Source organism: Amphibalanus amphitrite, unplaced genomic scaffold (genome assembly GCF_019059575.1).
Source record: "Amphibalanus amphitrite isolate SeventyFive unplaced genomic scaffold, NRLGWU_Aamphi_draft 000183F_arrow, whole genome shotgun sequence".
NCBI lineage: Eukaryota > Metazoa > Arthropoda > Thecostraca > Balanomorpha > Balanidae > Amphibalanus > Amphibalanus amphitrite.
In genome coordinates, this window is record NW_024881678.1 from 207,028 (window position 1) to 224,045 (window position 17,018).

The 17,018-nt window shown below is 51.3% G+C and overlaps 2 protein-coding genes across 7 annotated transcripts; one reads left to right on the forward strand and one right to left on the reverse strand.

The window, feature by feature from the left end:
- Nucleotides 1–523: 523 nt before the first annotated feature.
- On the forward strand, nt 524–16,974 carry LOC122384217 (exosome complex exonuclease RRP44-like). 6 transcript variants are annotated; one of them, XM_043371349.1, is made up of 21 exons: nt 524–635; nt 3,244–3,334; nt 3,881–4,054; nt 4,264–4,421; nt 4,640–4,821; nt 5,111–5,337; nt 5,608–5,737; nt 5,936–6,075; nt 6,292–6,429; nt 7,344–7,490; nt 11,361–11,405; nt 11,740–11,811; nt 12,963–13,083; nt 13,395–13,518; nt 13,819–13,953; nt 14,247–14,490; nt 14,708–14,928; nt 15,196–15,364; nt 15,784–15,945; nt 16,315–16,437; nt 16,742–16,974. In XM_043371349.1, the coding sequence occupies exons 2-21, from the start codon at nt 3,281–3,283 to the stop codon at nt 16,889–16,891; spliced, it is 2,916 nt and encodes a 971-aa protein (XP_043227284.1). In that variant the 5' UTR covers nt 524–635; nt 3,244–3,280; the 3' UTR covers nt 16,892–16,974. The 6 variants fall into 6 exon arrangements, with proteins under 6 accessions (XP_043227284.1, XP_043227285.1, XP_043227283.1 ...); XM_043371350.1 differs by having other exon boundaries at nt 538–575; XM_043371348.1 differs by having other exon boundaries at nt 565–623.
- On the reverse strand, nt 7,722–11,059 carry LOC122384218 (protein enabled homolog). The gene is made up of 5 exons (XM_043371354.1): nt 9,965–11,059; nt 9,543–9,706; nt 8,935–9,056; nt 8,673–8,784; nt 7,722–8,573 (listed from the first exon to the last, which is right to left on the reverse strand). The coding sequence occupies exons 1-5, from the start codon at nt 10,807–10,809 to the stop codon at nt 8,026–8,028; spliced, it is 1,791 nt and encodes a 596-aa protein (XP_043227289.1). The 5' UTR covers nt 10,810–11,059; the 3' UTR covers nt 7,722–8,025.
- Nucleotides 16,975–17,018: the final 44 nt, after the last annotated feature.

The window sequence follows — 17,018 nt, forward strand, 5'->3', positions numbered from 1 at the left end:
GTACCGGTGGGAGAATGCCTTGCAGATGAATCGCAGGATGTCTGTGCACGCCCGCATATTCGTCTCGATCCGGATCGGGAGGTGATTTGGGGGCGGGGCCTTGGGCCGGTGGTTTGGGTTGCTACTTGCTGAGTAATAACTAATAACTCGCCGTAAGCGAAAACGCCTGACCCCTCGAGGTCACCGACATAGGCGGCGGAACGAGGGGGCACCGGGGCACCGTGCCCCCTTTGATTTTGGCAGTTTAACATAAGCCCTATGGGCGTTGCATGGAAAGAATGGGACAGAAAGTCGGCAGTGCCCACCCCCAGTGAAGGTGTTCCGCCGCCACTGGTCACCGAGGTCACCAATCACCATATTCAAAAATGTGGCCAAATCGCCAATATAATTAAAACAGTGCGATTTTAGACTTTAGTCCTGATGAGCCAGATGGTTCATATAGGATGGCTGCACGGATGGCGGTTGAATAGTGTTCGCATCTAAATTTGGCTGTATTTTAGTTCTTTTTCAATTCTGCCGCGTATCATACATATTTGGCGCGTCATGATGTGTCGCGCGTCGCGCAGTCCCAACGCGTGTGTTGAAAACGAAAAGCAAATTAATTTATTTTCTAAGAGTGACTGGTCAAGAGTTTGGTGAAGATGTATATCGATTTCAACGTTTTCTTGTGCTCATTTCATTTGAATGAATAATAAGCCCTTTGGTCATAATGAAGGAAGCCAAAAATAAGTCCATGGATTTTTGTTTTTGGCTCCTTCTGCTCCTTCCTTCCTAAATCCTAAGTTATGAGCAAAAGCCAACAAACAGGTCATTATTAATTTTTCTACAATTATAATAAAAGTCATGCTAAAAAACGATTCAAACCATTCAATCACTATCAGATTTGTAATGGAGGAGTCAATAGCAGTGGAGTGTTGTCATTGGGATAAGATTGGGTGCCGACTGCCAAATGGGGATCTAGCAATAAGTGCTGGGTCATACTGTAGGTATGTATTTACCTACAGAACTTACATAAGCCATTTTGATTTATTTAGCCTAGGCTTGGTGATTTTGGCTAAATTGTTAAATACCACAACCTCTTCCATGCTTTTTATAACATCAACATTGAAAAATGAAATGTGTGCCCCTGCCCATAGTTTACACCAGATAGCTCCGGTCTGTGGATTACAAAATATGCAAAATGCACAATGATCCTACATAAATAAGGCAGTGGCACTGCTCACAAACCTCACATATGATTGATGGTTTAATTGTTCATATTTAAAAGGAAATGTACCACTTTCCTCAGTTTAGTTTTTTGCTACAGTTTAATAGTTCTTATGCCTAAAATGATCAGAAAAGAAATAATAAATATTTTCAAAAGGAGTTTTTTAAACCATTTTTGTATAGGAAGAACTATACTCCATCTTTGATAGAGGCTAAATTGAAATAGTGGTGGCACGGAAGCTTATAACATGTTCATAAATCATATTGCGTACTTCAAAAGCAACTGCATGCTGATTGGCTGAGCTTAGCCTCTGTGACAGGTGGCTCAGGCTGCGTTCTTGGCATTCCTCTACATGTGACACATTCCTCTACACTCTATAGGCACTTTTTTTTTTTACAAAGAATTGAATATATTTGCAATTTGCATAGGATGATTATTGAGGCACACATGACACAAGCTCCTGATTTGTGCTAGTCTTAGCTAGGGAGGTACTTTGAGGCTAACCAAGATCTCTCTCCTGATTTCTTGGAATTGTGAATAGTTAAGTTTATGTTAAGTTATTTCAAAAGCTTTAGGTGTGGTCATTTTTGGCAATTCTGAAACCTGGAATATCTCCCTCTTCATGTAATATCCGTGATCGATCTGAATGTGAAATTGTAATGGAAAGATAGGTGGCCTTGCTATATCACTAAGACAGAAATACTGCATTTTGTTTGCAAGGTCAAATGCTAGTTTAACCCGCGCCCTGCTGGGGGGGTGTTTGAACACCCCCCCCCCTTGTGGTTTTTCGCGAATATCTCAAAAACGGCGGCGCTCCGCGCCGCCGTTTTTGGTACACCTTATCATACATCAATTCTACACATGTTGTGAAACTTTCAGACCAAGGTCATTCAAGATCAGGTCACCAGGTCACTTGAAGCGACCTCACCTCATAAAAAGTTTCAATGTCTGTCATAGCTACACCGAGTGACCGATCGCTTTGAAACTTTCAGCGATTGCTAAGAGCAACAGCGTGTACAAAATGTATATCTCAGAATTTTGATATCGATGACCTAAGGTCAGGTCAATTTTGCGACCTCCCCATTATAAGTCAATGGGAGAAAATTGAAATGCGCCTCTTTTGGCCGAAAGACATTATAAACACTCCCAAACACCGAATTACAAGTGGTTTAGACACACTGAACATGAAAATGGTGTCCGTGACCCTTGTTTATGCCCTGAGGTCATCTTAGGTCACAAATGGTATCTAACAGTTTTTCGCAAATAACTTTTGATAGAGGCATGCTAGAGCGATGAAAACGCCTTAGATGTGTTCAGCTCGACGATACGGATCGACTGATATGCAACATGACCCTTTCTGGTCAGGTCATGACCTTGACCTGAGGTCAAATTTTCAAGTTGACCTTTCAAGGTCAAGTTATAGTTCATTCGATGCGTCTTGACGAGAGGAACACGATGCCGGTAAAAGTAAGCTCGTACAAGGCTTGGGTCAAAAGTTATTGCCGAAAAACTGTTTCCGAAAAAATCGGCTATTTTTGCAGTTTTTGCCCCCTGCAGGCAAAACCGTTGACGTTAGGTCAAATCTGAGAGGATTACTCAGAAAGGGCGTTAATAGGGCTATCGAATGCGCTTTTCCGCGGCGCTGTAGCTCTATTGGTTCCCGAGTTATGCGTTGGCTTCTTGGAAATTTTCGATATTCGACCTGGAAATCGGCGAAATTTTGCCTTCAATGACCTCTGGTGACCTGACCTTTGACCTGACCAAAAAATTGACCGAAGTGATTTCGTCATTAGCTTTGACGCTCTTTCGAACGCCGCCTTCCGCGTATCGCTACGTGGCCCAGGAGCCGAGTTACAGGGGGGGGGGGGTGTTCAAACACCCCCCCCCCCCCAGCAGGGCGTGGAAATCCAGGACCCCCAGCCGGGCGCGGGTTAATGAGAAGTACTTACTCCTTTTAGCAAGACAAGCATGATTTTTGATAAGTTATCTATGTTTATTGCACCTTTCATGGAGTGATGGTCTCTTTTGTGTTTCAGACTTTTGGGGTGTAACTGATCACCTACCTAGCAGACAATGCTGAAGCAAAAAGTTTTTTTGAAGAAGAACAGAAGAGGAAATGTTCTTAAGGTATGACTTCACTTTAGCCCAGGCATTTAGGCTTAAATAGGTATGACATAGGAATAGGATACTGTTGCAAGAATCACAAATAAGAATTGGCAGTCACATATTTTGCTGCCTTTGTCATAGTAGGTCTTCATTAAAATGCACGATATATTTAATTGAGAAGTTTTGAAAAGGGTAAGTCTTATAAGGATTAACATTTATTGTTGGATATGAAAATATTTCATTACACTACCTGAATAACTGTCATATTGCAGACCCATGTGTTTTCCAAGTTTCATTGTGTCAGTTATACAAAAGCATGGGCACCGGGCAGGTGAATAAATGAAAGTCGCCCATGTGTGTATTTTTCAGATCCATCAGGAGGTCTAAATTGTCCTTATATGCCATTTGATCGACAAAAGGGGCTCAGGCAGCCAGCAAAAACGACAATGAGCGTACTTCAACAAGCCTCACAACTTATCAGCCAGATGAGCACATGACACAGATTAATAGCCGGCACTCCTGTCCCACATCGCGTCCATCCGTGCTGACGCCCGGCTGACCCGGCAGATTGTCCGCGAGCACTACCTGCGCGATGACCTGTGGTGCGGCGTCGACGGCTGCTCCAAGTGCGAGCTTCAGACGTCGGGCCAAACGCCCCTGTCGCGCTCCCTGGAGTCGCCCAGCACCGCCGTGCCTGAGCCGCACGTCCTGATACCGGACACCAATGTTATCCTGCATCAGGTGGGTGAGAAACTTGGCACACAGTGTGCAGGCCTCATCTCTGCATCTTGATCCGCACGACGAACATTTGCAGGGGATGTACTGGGTGGTGGAAAGGTACCTGATCTTACCTGAAAGTGGGCTCGCATTTTTCACTGATGCGACACATTTTGGTGTTGGTGTCTTACAGCATTGATAACATGCTAATGCCCGTTTTTTCCTTATGGCAGCTGGAGATCCTGTCCAGTGATGCCATCAAGAACGTGGTCCTGCTGAAGACTGTGCTGGATGAGGCGCGGAAGCGCAGTCCTCCACTGTTTAAGAAGCTCACGGATCTGATGTCTGCTACAGACAAACGCTGCTACGTCTTCATCAACGAACACCACAAGTACGATATTTCGTAGCTGAATTGAATTTTGTCTCTAGGATTACTAGCTCACTTAGTTGAACAATGATAAAGTTCACAATAGAGACTGCCGGCAGACAGAGGCCATTTTCTCCATTCAGTAATGCAAGCTGGCGAACTGCTGTTTTTAACTCTCTGCGATCTATCCGCCTGTCCACTGACCGCCCGTTCAGTTCACTAACCGCCGATCTTCCATCCAGGGACACATTCGTGGAGCGGGTGGCCGGCGAGACGTCCAACGACTACAGTGACCGCCTGATCCGGCGGGCGGCGCACTGGTACAGTGAGCACCTGGAGGGCTCCGGCCTGAGGGCCCTGCTGCTCACCGACGACCGGGACAACCTCCGCAGGGCCAAAAAGGAGGGCGTGCCCTGCATGAGAGGTACGAGACCGCTCATATCCACCGGAGATAGCTGGGGCTATGAACGGGGTGGTAGACTGGGAACCAGGCAGAGAAGTTTGAGGATCGAATCCGTATTTCATCGTTGGAATTTGACATTAGAGGCGTGGTTTGAAATATGTCAGTGGTTAGGTTTTGTTAGCTAAGAGCGACCTCTTAATATTACTTGACTTTGGCTCGCGCTTCTAACTATTAGCTGGTGCTGTCGGCAACGCTGTTATTTTCCACTGTTACCTGGCCGCTGCAGATGCTATACCCTCTCCGTCTTTAGTTTCTGCCTACGTGTGGTCGCTGAGCGCCCACCCGGAGCTGGTGGACCAGCTGGCCGCCCTGGACTGCGCCGGCGCCGGAGACCACGCCGTCACCTACCCGGAGCACCTCAGCCTGGCCGCGCTGCAGAGCGGCGTGCGCACCGGACGGCTGCGCCAGGGGAAGTTCTTCGCGAGAGACGACAACTACCTGGAGGCGACGGTCATGGTGGAGGGACTCGACCAGCCGGTGCGTGAGGGTCGGGCAGCAAAGGGGGCTGTTCGCATGTTCGACCTTATTGACTGTTTTCATTTGCTTTATACAGTAGCTCTGAGTGGCACTTACGCTAATGATACTGCTGTTGAAATAAAGTCACTCCAGCGCCAAATGTGCGTTGTGTTTTTTGGTCCGTGCGGTGTTTAGATCCCTGACTGATTTTCCGGCCACTGCAGCTTTGCTGTTCATCTCTGTGTGTGCTTATTTGATAATCTGACCATCACTTGTGTGTCCATCTCTCAGGTGCTGCTCCAGGGCCGGTACGACCTGAACCGCGCCGTCCAGGACGATATCGTGGCCGTGGAACTGTACCCCAAGGACCGGTGGTCCGTGCCCTCCAACATGGCCCTGCTCGACACCGGCTTTGAGAACGGTCAGTACGCAGGACGCTCGACGCTCGGCCGGTTACGGAGCAGTATGGTTTACCCGCTGTACTGCCTGGTTTATTATGTTTATTTATGTTTGAATTTGCTTTTTACGATGCCAATGAGGAACGAGGATTGCTAAGGGGTTTATCCGTTTATGAAACGAGGCCGCTCCGCTAACAAAGTCTCAATCGTGTTTTGTTCAGATTACTCCTGTGAGCGGGACTTTCCGCCTGCTTCGTGTCTGGGCCAGCCGGGCGCCCAGCCCACCGGCCGCGTGGTTGGCATCATTAAACGCAAGTGGCGACAGTACTGCGGCATGGTCGAACTCAACCCCATCGCTGAGGTAAGTCATCGGCCACTTCCCTGTGGGTTTTATGGTTGGTATTTTGTTTGTTTTATGATAAAAACATGAACACAAGCAATTCGTTGACTTTGTCGGGCAATTGCTAAGTTACTTTGCATTATCGATTGTTCCTTGTTTTCTAACTTTCTGTCTAATTACACCCCAAAGCTGTTAGTGTTTACCTCCGTGACTAGACTATGCGCGTTACTTCCGCAGGAGATGTCTCACCAATTTGTTCCGGCCAACGACCGAATACCGCGGGTGGTGATCCAGACTGCCCGGGGCCGCCAGCTAGCCGGGCAGCGGGTGGTGGTGTCCATCGACAGCTGGCCGCGCAACTCCCGCTACCCACAGGTAAGGCCCCGAGACGTCAGCTGGCCGGGCAGCGGGTGGTGGTGTCCATCGACAGCTGGCCGCGCAACTCCCGCTATCCGCAGGTAAGGACGTCAGCTGGCCGGACAGCGGGTGGTGGTGTCCATCGACAGCTGGCCGCGCAACTCCCGCTATCCGCAGGTAAGGACGTCAGCTGGCCGGACAGCGGGTGGTGGTGTCCATCGACAGCTGGCCACGCAACTCCCGCTATCCGCAGGTAAGGACGTCAGCTGGCCGGACAGAGGGTGGTGGTGTCCATCGACAGCTGGCCGCGCAACTCCCGCTATCCGCAGGTAAGGACGTCAGCTGGCCGGACAGCGGGTGGTGGTGTCCATCGACAGCTGGCCACGCAACTCCCGCTATCCGCAGGTAAGACAACTCCTGGTACTCAGAGTTAAGTAAGACTCTGGATCTCATGCCCTCAGGTGAGACCAATCCCGGTATCTGCCCGTGATATCCGCCCAGCAACTCCCGGTACCCAGGTGATAGTAACTTCCGTTACCCACTGGTCAGGCAGGAGTCAGGAAACGCGACAAGTCCCGATACCCGTCAGGTGACACACGGCAACCCCGATAGTAGACAGGTGGTACAGTGGATAGTAGCGTTCGGTACCCACTGGTCAGACAGGGAAGCTTACAATATCAACAGCTAGAGCGATCTTGGCAGGAAGTCTCCCAAAGCCAAGGGGTCTGGTCGATGTGACGTAGGTCATAACATCGCAGATGCTTTGTAAGCTGGCAATTTACCTGCCCGGTGAGACTGCATCTCAGAGGCTTGCGAGTCAGCTAGTGGTTGGAGTGCCTTGATTTCGTTGCTTGTTGGGAGTGTGCGTTGAGCATTGTGTGTTGTGTCGTCTGAGCCCGCCCATCTGACTCTGATAACGGTTCTGTCTCCAGGGCCACTTCTGCCGCGACCTCGGCAAGATCGGCACCAAATCTGCCGAGAACGAAGTACTGCTGCTGGAGCACGACGTGCCGCACAGTCACTTCTCTGAACCGGTGCTGGCGTGTCTGCCGCAGCTGCCCTGGGTCATCACCCCGCAGGTGAGCAGCGCCCGCTTACTGTTCGGACTCGAACCACGATACTCGTCCTGTGCTTACCTCCCGAGTCTCAGTGCTGGCCTGTGTACCGCAGCTTCCCTGGGTCATCACCCCGCAGGTGCGCAGCGCCCGACCACCGCCGAAACCACGGCACTCGCCCGTTTCACAGTGCTTACCGGCTACCGTTCAAATTCTGGTGCTGGCCTGCCCGCTGACTTGAATTAATTACTCGAGTGAACGGTATGCATTTATTTCCCAGCTGCAACTCATTTCGTCCCTAAATATATTAATTTCAGTGAAACACAAAACAATAGCGCTGTGGGAAGGGAAGCATTGACATTTACTTGGCGATTTTCTGTTATTCTGACGTGACGATTTTTTTTTTTACTTTTTTGGCCAGAGACGGCTAAAAAACCTTTGCTAACGCATTGACGTGACGTTACACTTATTAACCACTTATAATTATTGATCGGTAGGTATGTGTTTGGTAGTTGTACTGGCCTACGGCTACCACTTTCGGTCAATCGTCGTTCATAACTCAGCGGAAGTTGATGGCGTTGGCCATGGCTCTGGCCGCCTCGGCCGGCTCCAGGCCGTCAAACAGGGCCGGTCCGAACTGCAGAGGGAACGCGGCGGCCAGCAGGGCCTCCTCCCCGTCAAACGGTGCGTTCTCCTCCTCGGCACTGGTGCTCGTCTCGTCGGCGCCACTATCGTCGATATCGTCCTCGTCGATGTTCCGCGGCGCCGGTGCCGGCGGCGGTGGGGGAGGCGGCGGCGGAGGGGGAGGAGGCGGCCCCGCCATGGCGCTGGTGGTGGCCGTGGTGGCCATGCCGCTGCTCGCGCCGGCCATGGAGTTCACGGTGCCGGTGAAGACGGAGACGGTGGCGGGCGGGCCGTGGCCCAGCGTCGGCACTGAGCCCGCCTGGGTGGCCACGGCGCTGGGCGCGCCCGCTCCGCGCTGGCCGCCGCCGCCGGTCCGTCGCTCGTGCCGCGCCTCCTCAGCCAGTCGCCGTTTGCCGGTGCTGCGGCCGGCGCCGACCCGTCGTCCGGCCGGCGGTGGGGGCGGCGGCACGCGCTGTGGCGAGACTGACCAGCTTACGTCAGTAAAGGACCTGTGCGACCGATATGAGTGGATTACGCTACAGACCCGGACGGAGCCCCAAACTTTGTGCCCTAACTACTGACCTTTGCCAGCGGTGCCTGTGGAGCGCTCCATGACCCCCGCGTCAGACTGTTGCATCTGTACCAGCCGCCGCACTACCAGAGTCTGCAGCCCGGCCAGCGCTCGCTGCTTCTCCTGCCGGTGGTGTCGGCATTAAGACATGCAAACAAACTCCCCCTCTACACACTTAACGTCCTCTTCTCCTCCCCATTGATCTCTACTTTTTATACAGTGCCTATGCTGCGAGCGGAGTCCGCGGTGGGGCAAGGAAGCGATCTAGCTCACCGTCAACTCGGTGCGCAGTTTTTCCAGTGCCTCGACATCAGCCGATGTGCCCTTCAGCGACTGCCATTTGGAGTAAGCTTCCTTCTCGTGCGCGGCTGCCAGCTTACCGACCTCAGCTTGTTCTGCACAAACAAAAGAAAGATATTTACTCGGTCCGTTACGATAAGGCACAGTACCTGCTCTAACTCATGTATCATGTGCCTCGTCCGTCATCGAAGGGGAAATAATGGGCATCCGTGGGTTGCCCGTGGGTTTGCCAAGAATTTTGGATTTGTGGTGCTTAATGCATGACGCTGATTTATAAGTGGGTTATTCTAGGCGCACTTTTGCTTTTTGGCAGAACTTAAGCTCATAATATCCATTGGAACCAATGAATCAAATACAATAAACATGCACCACATATATTACATTTATGCGTCTCACTCAGTGCGACATGACAGAGGTATAAAGCACATCGAAGGGACACACCGTAGCCTGTCTTTTCATTTGATTCATGGTTCCTATGGACATTATGAGCAGTCACGGAAAAAATGATATTCTTTCAATGAGCCACATCACTTTGTGCTAAATCTGGGTTTTACACCTTTCCCAGATGTTTCATTCCTAACCCTTTGCTGTGGCATTGGTGACGGCTTTCTTCATGACAGCGATGTCCTTTTTGACGGCCTTGTGGCAGCTGGTGGTCCTCTGTAGACTGGCCAGCGCCTCAGCGAGCTCTCCGTAGAGCTGCTCCAGCTCTTTGACATCCCTGCTGAGCCGCTCTGTCGACTGACTGCAAAATAGAAAGGAGAGAGTTTGATAATGGTTTAGTTGCGATGCGAACGTTTATGACACTGGCTATGAATTAGGTCCATCGCCTCCTCCCCCACCGATAACTTTTGTAGGAGCGCTTATTTAACATGCGTATGCGAGCACTCTATACCAAGATCACTTGCCTCTGATTCTGCTAGCTGACATCAAACCGCATTAAGGGGTCAATAATCGATTGTTAACTTACGATTGTTTAACATTGAGGGTTTACGGTACTTACTTGGTGGCGTCGGTACATTCGCGGATAACTTGCATCAGTACGTCCTTCTTTTCCAGTGCGTCTCCCCACAAATCCAAAAGTTTTTTACCTTCCACCTTCAGCTCGCTTATCCTCTTTTTCTCCTTTGCTTGGTGTTCGAAGCTTTTGACACTCTGTATGGCAGCGTTGGCCTCTCCGATTTGTGCTATGACTTTATCCGCCTCAGTATTTTGCTGTTCCAACGGAGACTGCTCCTGTTCGTCTTTATCAGTGTCCTCTGCGCTCGCTAAGGCCTCATTTTCTGACTCTTGCGCTAGGATTACCCTGTTGACTTTCTCGAACTCCCCGAGAACTGTGCTGTCAGGTTTGTCCGGCGGAGTCTGATACTCCGGCCGCTGCCTCTTCACCTTAGGTAGGTCTTCCTCCTCAGTCTCATCAGAAGAAACCAAGTCACTTTCACGGAATCCAACTCGAGTCGGTCTGGCAGTGGTCGGTCTGTTCGCACTCGATTCAGGAGAGGCTGAGGTGGTAGCGATGGGCTCGCTGGATCCTGATACACCGAGGTCACCGTTTTGGTCCTGGCCTTGGCTCTCCGTGGACGATGCGAGCTGGATCACGATCGCGGGGCAGCTGGCGGCTGGTGGTGTGCGGTCCGGCTGTGCCGTTTTCGTGGTCGGTTGACCGCCAGAGGTCGCTGCCTGACCACTGGAAGTCGCCGGCTGGCCGCTGGAAGTCGCCGGCGTTGAACTCCTTCGAACCTGCCGGGCCTGAGTCGATTGCCGACTCTGTGGCCGAGACGGTCGGGAGGGCGACTGCTTCTTGAACCACCTGTCCCACCAACTAGTGGAGGGCGCCGACGCGGGCATTTCATAAGCGAAGCTGTAGCGGTGCTAGACTTTGCAGTATGTGGACATCAATATCAGGGAATTTATGTTCTGGATATAAATTATTTTTTGATACATTTGCAAAGTTGTTCAGTCCCGCAAGAAAAAGTCAGATAGGCATTATAATTGTCACCACGAAATTTAGTTATGTCGCTTTATTACAAACGGACAGATGTCTGCAATTTGCGATTTGCGCGTCTTTCTGAAGAATGCGTTTTGCAAAAGTATTTTCCACGTGCGTTAGTAATGTGCTAGACGCTAGTGAAAGGAGTTGCCACCTTTTCAGCTCACGTGCTCACACATTGTCATTTCTCAGCTCTAGCGTGCTATATTCCCATTGGGAAGTTATTGAAAGCTGTGTGACAGTGTTTTGGACAGTGCCCTGCTTATTTACGCCCCTGCTGTCCACTAGGCTAACCCATACCTACGCTGGTGCTCAGTGTGCGCTGACCTATGAGATGAGCATCGAGCTGGGAAATATGAATATCAAAGCCTCTGCCACAGTGAGTTACCACGCTCTCCCCTTGTTTCAGGATGAAGCGAATCGTGTGGACCTGCGCCATGTGGATGTGTGCTCGGTAAGTGTCTCATCATCAAAATATTCAGTCGAGACATAACTCACTCCGCAGTCCACATATCCGGCTCAGGCGGCTGGCTTAGACTCAGAGTGCTATTTGCATTTGATTTTTGACGCAGGCTTCTTGTTTTGTTGAGAGTATATTTTTCCGCTCTGCAGTAAACTGATGCATTTGTAACCCCTTCTGACGAAACTTGCTTTCAAATCGGCCCTCATTCGGTCCTCCGGTTAAGTCCACTCCACCCATCCATGGAGTGTGCTTCTCCAATGACCCAAACACCAAGCAGGGTCAGTATTTTCCATTGATCGGCTGATGTGTTTTTTTTCTGCCTCAGGTCGACCCGCCGGGCTGCACAGACATCGATGACGCCCTGCACTGCATACCGCTGAAGAACGGGAACTATGAGGTACATGGTGATCATTTGGAACTGAAGTAAAGTAAGACGGACATATGTCAACACACCGTTCCGTGCTTCTATCCTCAGGATACAGAAATCCTTCTCCTCCACGCCGCAACCCCCTCCGGACTGGACAGGCAACTTTATCTCATGCGGGCTGCTCCCTTGGAGCGGCACCGCTGCTCCCGAGGGAGCGCACCCCGTAGCCGGGTGCAGTGAGTACCTTGGGGCAGGGTGGCCTGTCCTCTGGACGGGCTCAGCCCCGGTGACTCACTAGGGTGCCTGCCCAGACCAATGTCTCCCCCTACATCCTATCATCCTCCCGGCTCTGAAATGGTCTCATTGGACCGAAAGGGCCTAACCCAACAAAACAAACAAACAAAATATGTCAACATTCAGCGTAGCGAAGTGACACATAATTGAGAAACCAATTGTTGGACATTTGACGTAAAACCAAAAGGGAAATCCGATCCCTTCATCCTACGCTCAGGGCAGGCGCTCGAAATGGCCGCCCTGTTTTGGGCAGCGCTGCTCGGCTTGGCGCTGAGAGCGGTATGCCATTTGCCGCAACTGGTCCTTACTGATGTTGTGCGCAAATTAATCCATCATATTCTTGTTACCTCAAGGATTAGGGCCTGATGTTTGTCCAGGCATTTTTTTAGGGCATAGTGAAATTATTTGCCCGCAACATCAGCGAGGAGCAGCTGCGGCGAATGGCATACCGGTCCCAGTGCCGGGCCGAGCAGCGCTGCCCGAAACAGAGCGGTCATTTCGAGCGCCTGCTCTGAGCGTAGTAAGAAGGGATCGCATTTTTGATTGGTCGTACATCAAATGTCCAGCAATTGCCTTTCCAATGACGTGTCACTTCGCTATGCTGAATGTTGACAGTGACTGACACTGTCCTTAATCACGTCTTACTTTATTTCAGTTCCAAATGACCATTCTGTATGTGTCAGATTTCTTCACTAGTCTGAACTAAGGTACAGTGGCTTAAATGTTGCATGGTGCAAATGGTACTACAGGCAGGGATCACTTTGTCAATGAAGACTTTTCTTATAAATATACCTACGTACGAGTTTTAACAAGCCCGATTTTCGGTGACCGTTGTGTGTAGCGCTCTGCTGTGTGCTTGGGCACTGTCTGACCGTGTCTGGCGGCAGGTGGGCGTCCACATTGCGGACGTGTCGCACTTCATCCGGCCGGGCACCGCCATCGACAAGGAGGCGGCCAACCGGGGTACCACCGTCTACCTGATCGACAAACGCATCGACATGGTGCCAGGTGCGGCATGCCCTGGCCAAGCCTGCTCAGCCTCTCATGCTGTACTGGCCTTCGCCCATCCCATACCCTCGATGACCTCTGTCCCCGTTCACTCCACTTCTGTCCAGTCATCTACTCATCTTTTATCTGCCATCTACCACATTTCCCTCCGAAGTCGCGGAGAGAGGCTCATTTTGTATATCTTTTTAAGTATTTACATCCCGCACAGGTTACTCGCAGTCGCTATGAAGCAGCATGCTTTGATAATAATCATTCGAAATCAGTAACCCTATTTGTCTTTATAACTCAAACGATGTTTGGTGCCATTTCAGATCTGCTCAGCTCGAACCTGTGCTCGCTGCGCGGCGGGGAGACCCGGTTCGCCTTCTCCTGCATCTGGGAGATTACTCCCAAGGCGGAGATCGTCAACACAAAGTTCCACAAGTCCATCATCAGGTGGGCAAACTGTTTTCTTCTTGTGTGCCGGTTTAGTTGGTGACTCTTTGATCATTTTTTTAATTCCTATCGAACATTTGCAATGACAGGATTTGTTAACGTATTTGAAACGGAACATGATAAGATGTGTCGCTTGCTTATCACTTTTCACTTTAGGACTGTTTACAAGTACTCCACAACAGTCATATTTTTATGTTTCTAATAATGGTGTCAAGGTGACAATAGATGGGTAGTGGGCTGGGATGGAGTTTATTCTACACTTTCCGGAGAATGTCCCGTCACTGTTCCCGATCTCCTCAGGTCCCGCGCAGCGCTGACGTACGCAGAGGCTCAGCTGAAGATTGACGATGTCACCCAGCAGGACGCCGTGTCGATATCGCTGCGCGGCCTCAACATGCTGGCCAAGCAGCTCAAACAGCGCCGCCTTGACGACGGGTGCGTACCGCCGACCGACTTAGGCATTTAGCTTGGTTTCACCGGTCGATTTCAGTGTCGATTTGTTATATTACATCATTAACGGGTAATCAGCCGATGACAGGTTCAGTCAGTGAGGGCATTGTATGTCAACATCGCTGTATGCTCTCCTATGTAGATCATGGGCGCTGGTCATTCTCATAAGCTATGAAATAATATTGTATGATGCGTTGCTAAGTCTGGCGCTCACCTGGTAGCTGGCTTCCCGCTTCCCTTTGGCATTGAACTATGACACGTTCTGTCTGCTCCGACAGCGCGCTGCTGCTGGCCTCTCCGGAGATCCGGTTCCACATCGACTCGGAGACGCACGACCCGATCGACGTCCAGTCCAAGCAGCTGCTGGAGACCAACTCGATGGTGGAGGAGTTCATGTTGCTGGCCAACGTGTCGGTGGCCGAGCAGATCCTGCACGAGTTCCCAGAGTGCGCGCTGCTGCGGCGGCACCCCGAACCGCCGCCCAGCAACTTCCTGCCGCTCATCAAGGCCGCCAGACTGCAGGTACTGCATCGTGCGGGGCCGCTCACAGCCTTCAGACGAGCGGTAGTATTATTAGATTACTCAGATTACACTTGCCGTGTTTGCACCTCACATTGAAGTTTGGCTACATTTTTGCATTTGTTACGCTGCTGTGCTTGCTTGCACCAGTGGAGAGAAAGTGCGACTTGCGAGCCAAGTGTATCGTTAGTGAACATGTGGCGTCGTCTTTATCCGACAGGGTTTCGAGCTGGACGTCAGCTCCAACAAGCGTCTGCAGGAGTCTCTGAACTCCGCCGTGAAGCCGGCCACGCCCTACTTCAACACGATGCTGCGCATCATGGCCACACGCTGTATGATGCAGGCGGTGTACTTTTGTACGGGAACCGTCAGCAGGGAGCTGTACCAGCACTACGGACTGGCGGCACCCATCTATACGCACTTCACGTCACCCATCCGAAGGTAAGAACTAAGGGCACGCATCTACAATTCTACACCCACTTCGTCACCCACCCGGCGGTAAAGACACATCAGCTCATGAGGTGAGGAGTACGACTATGGACAGGGAGGCGTCCATCAGACTTCATTATATCAGGCTGCTACCCCGAGTGAGACAGTGTCCAACTGCATCACACACGTGAACTGCCCGAGGTGGCATTATCTGAGGCATCGTCGCAGCAGCTGCGGTGTGCCGCCCTTGTAACACCGTACCCTGCTTCCTATTCGCAGGTACGCCGATATCATCGTGCACCGTCTGCTGGCCGTGGTCACCGGCCAGGACTCCACCTACAAGGAGTTGCTCGACAAGCGGCGAACGCAGAACACCTGCAACCACATCAACTACCGGCACCGGATGGCCCAGTATTCGCAGCGCGCCTCAGTCGGACTGCACACACACGTGAGTAGCGCAGCAATGGCTGGGAGCCAGCACCTGTTTACTGAACGTGATAGGGGCTTTGTTCTCGTTGTCCAGGAGCTTGCTGTCGCGATGTCGACAGGGTGGCAATGAACGCTCATAGTGTCCGCGTTCGGCAGCAATAACGTAGCTTGGGGTGGTTTTGGTGTCACGCTCATCTATTGCCTGTTGATCGTAACGTTCTATCTGGACACGGTCGTGTGTTGGGTGTGGCCGACCTGTCCGATACGCCACACATCACAAAATAATGACTTCATTTTTGCAATTTTGTTGAGTTGCGGGAAGACCAAAGTGTATGTGAAAAATTATTCTTTTCCGTTACGCGTTCTGTCGAAACCATATCAGTTTACGGTCTCTACCGTCCGTTTTCTCGGCTGACTATTTGCTCTGTCCGCGCGCAGTTATTTTTCAGAGAGCGTGTGCGGGAGGAGGAGGGTTACGTGCTGCAGGTGAAGCAGAACGCCGTCTCCGTGCTGGTACCCAAGTACGGCCTGGAGAGCACCATCCTGCTGCCCGGCTCCGAGCGACAAAACGCCACAGTGCAGTTCGTCTACGACGAACAGGTGAGTCTGTTCGACGAGTATGCCGACGAGTGAGGGCGTTTCGACGAGATGAATAGAGAGAAGGGAGAGGAACAGTGCTCAAAGACGCTTGTGTCAGTGAGCGGCCGCGGCTAGATGAATGCATAGACCTCTGTAGACCTCGGCATACAAAGGTCTATGATCAGGATGGGACTGCCAGTCACATTAAGTAATGGGCGGTCCGAAAAGGAGTTAAGTCGTCCACGTGGAACGGCCAGTTTGATGTTTGACGAGCTGACGAGGTGCGGTGTGTGGTTGGGATAGTCCGGGGTGTGGTACTATTTTATATCGGTCGATGTTCTGATGCGCGACTGTGGCCCTCATTGTGACTCGCTGTCCGTTATTCACCAGGTGCCCTGTCAGTCTGCGGCCGGGGTGACGCTGCGTACCTTCGACAAGGTCATAGTCCAGCTGTCGGTTGAGTCGCGGAACATCCAGCAGCAGAAGCTCGTCATGAAACTCGTCAAACCAGAGGTAAGGCCACACCGAACTGCACTGCGGCTACAACAGCGCTGGCATCTCGATCTGCTCCGTGGTTGTTGGCCTTATTCTTTCGTTAATTATGCATTCATTCATTCATTCATTCATTAGTTGATTCATGCACACACTGTACAACAAAATAAATATCCAGTCGACGAGTATTGCATCCCTGACTCCGCCGATATGTCGTGCCTCCGCAGTACTGTCTTTAACGAATTAGCCCGGGGTCAACTGGGTCCATGTGCCGTGAGCTGCGCCCTTCGCTCACCGTCTAATCGGACGCCGCTACTGCCGACAGATCCCTGGTTTCACGGTGGAACCGCTGGAGCCGCCGCCGGAACCACTGCCCGAACCCAGTGCTGCTCCCGAGCCGACCAAACCCAGCTCCAAGGCGTCGAAACGGCAGCGCGCAGATGCCGCCAGGCCCACCAAGAAGAAAACCAAGTAGGGCAACGCGTTCGGGGGTGAGCGTGTGGGGAGTATGCTGTGATCGGCCTCAATATGTCATCAATACACACATGACTTCGTATAGCTTCTAGTTTCCAACTGTCTTGAGATTCCCAACGTTGAATCTT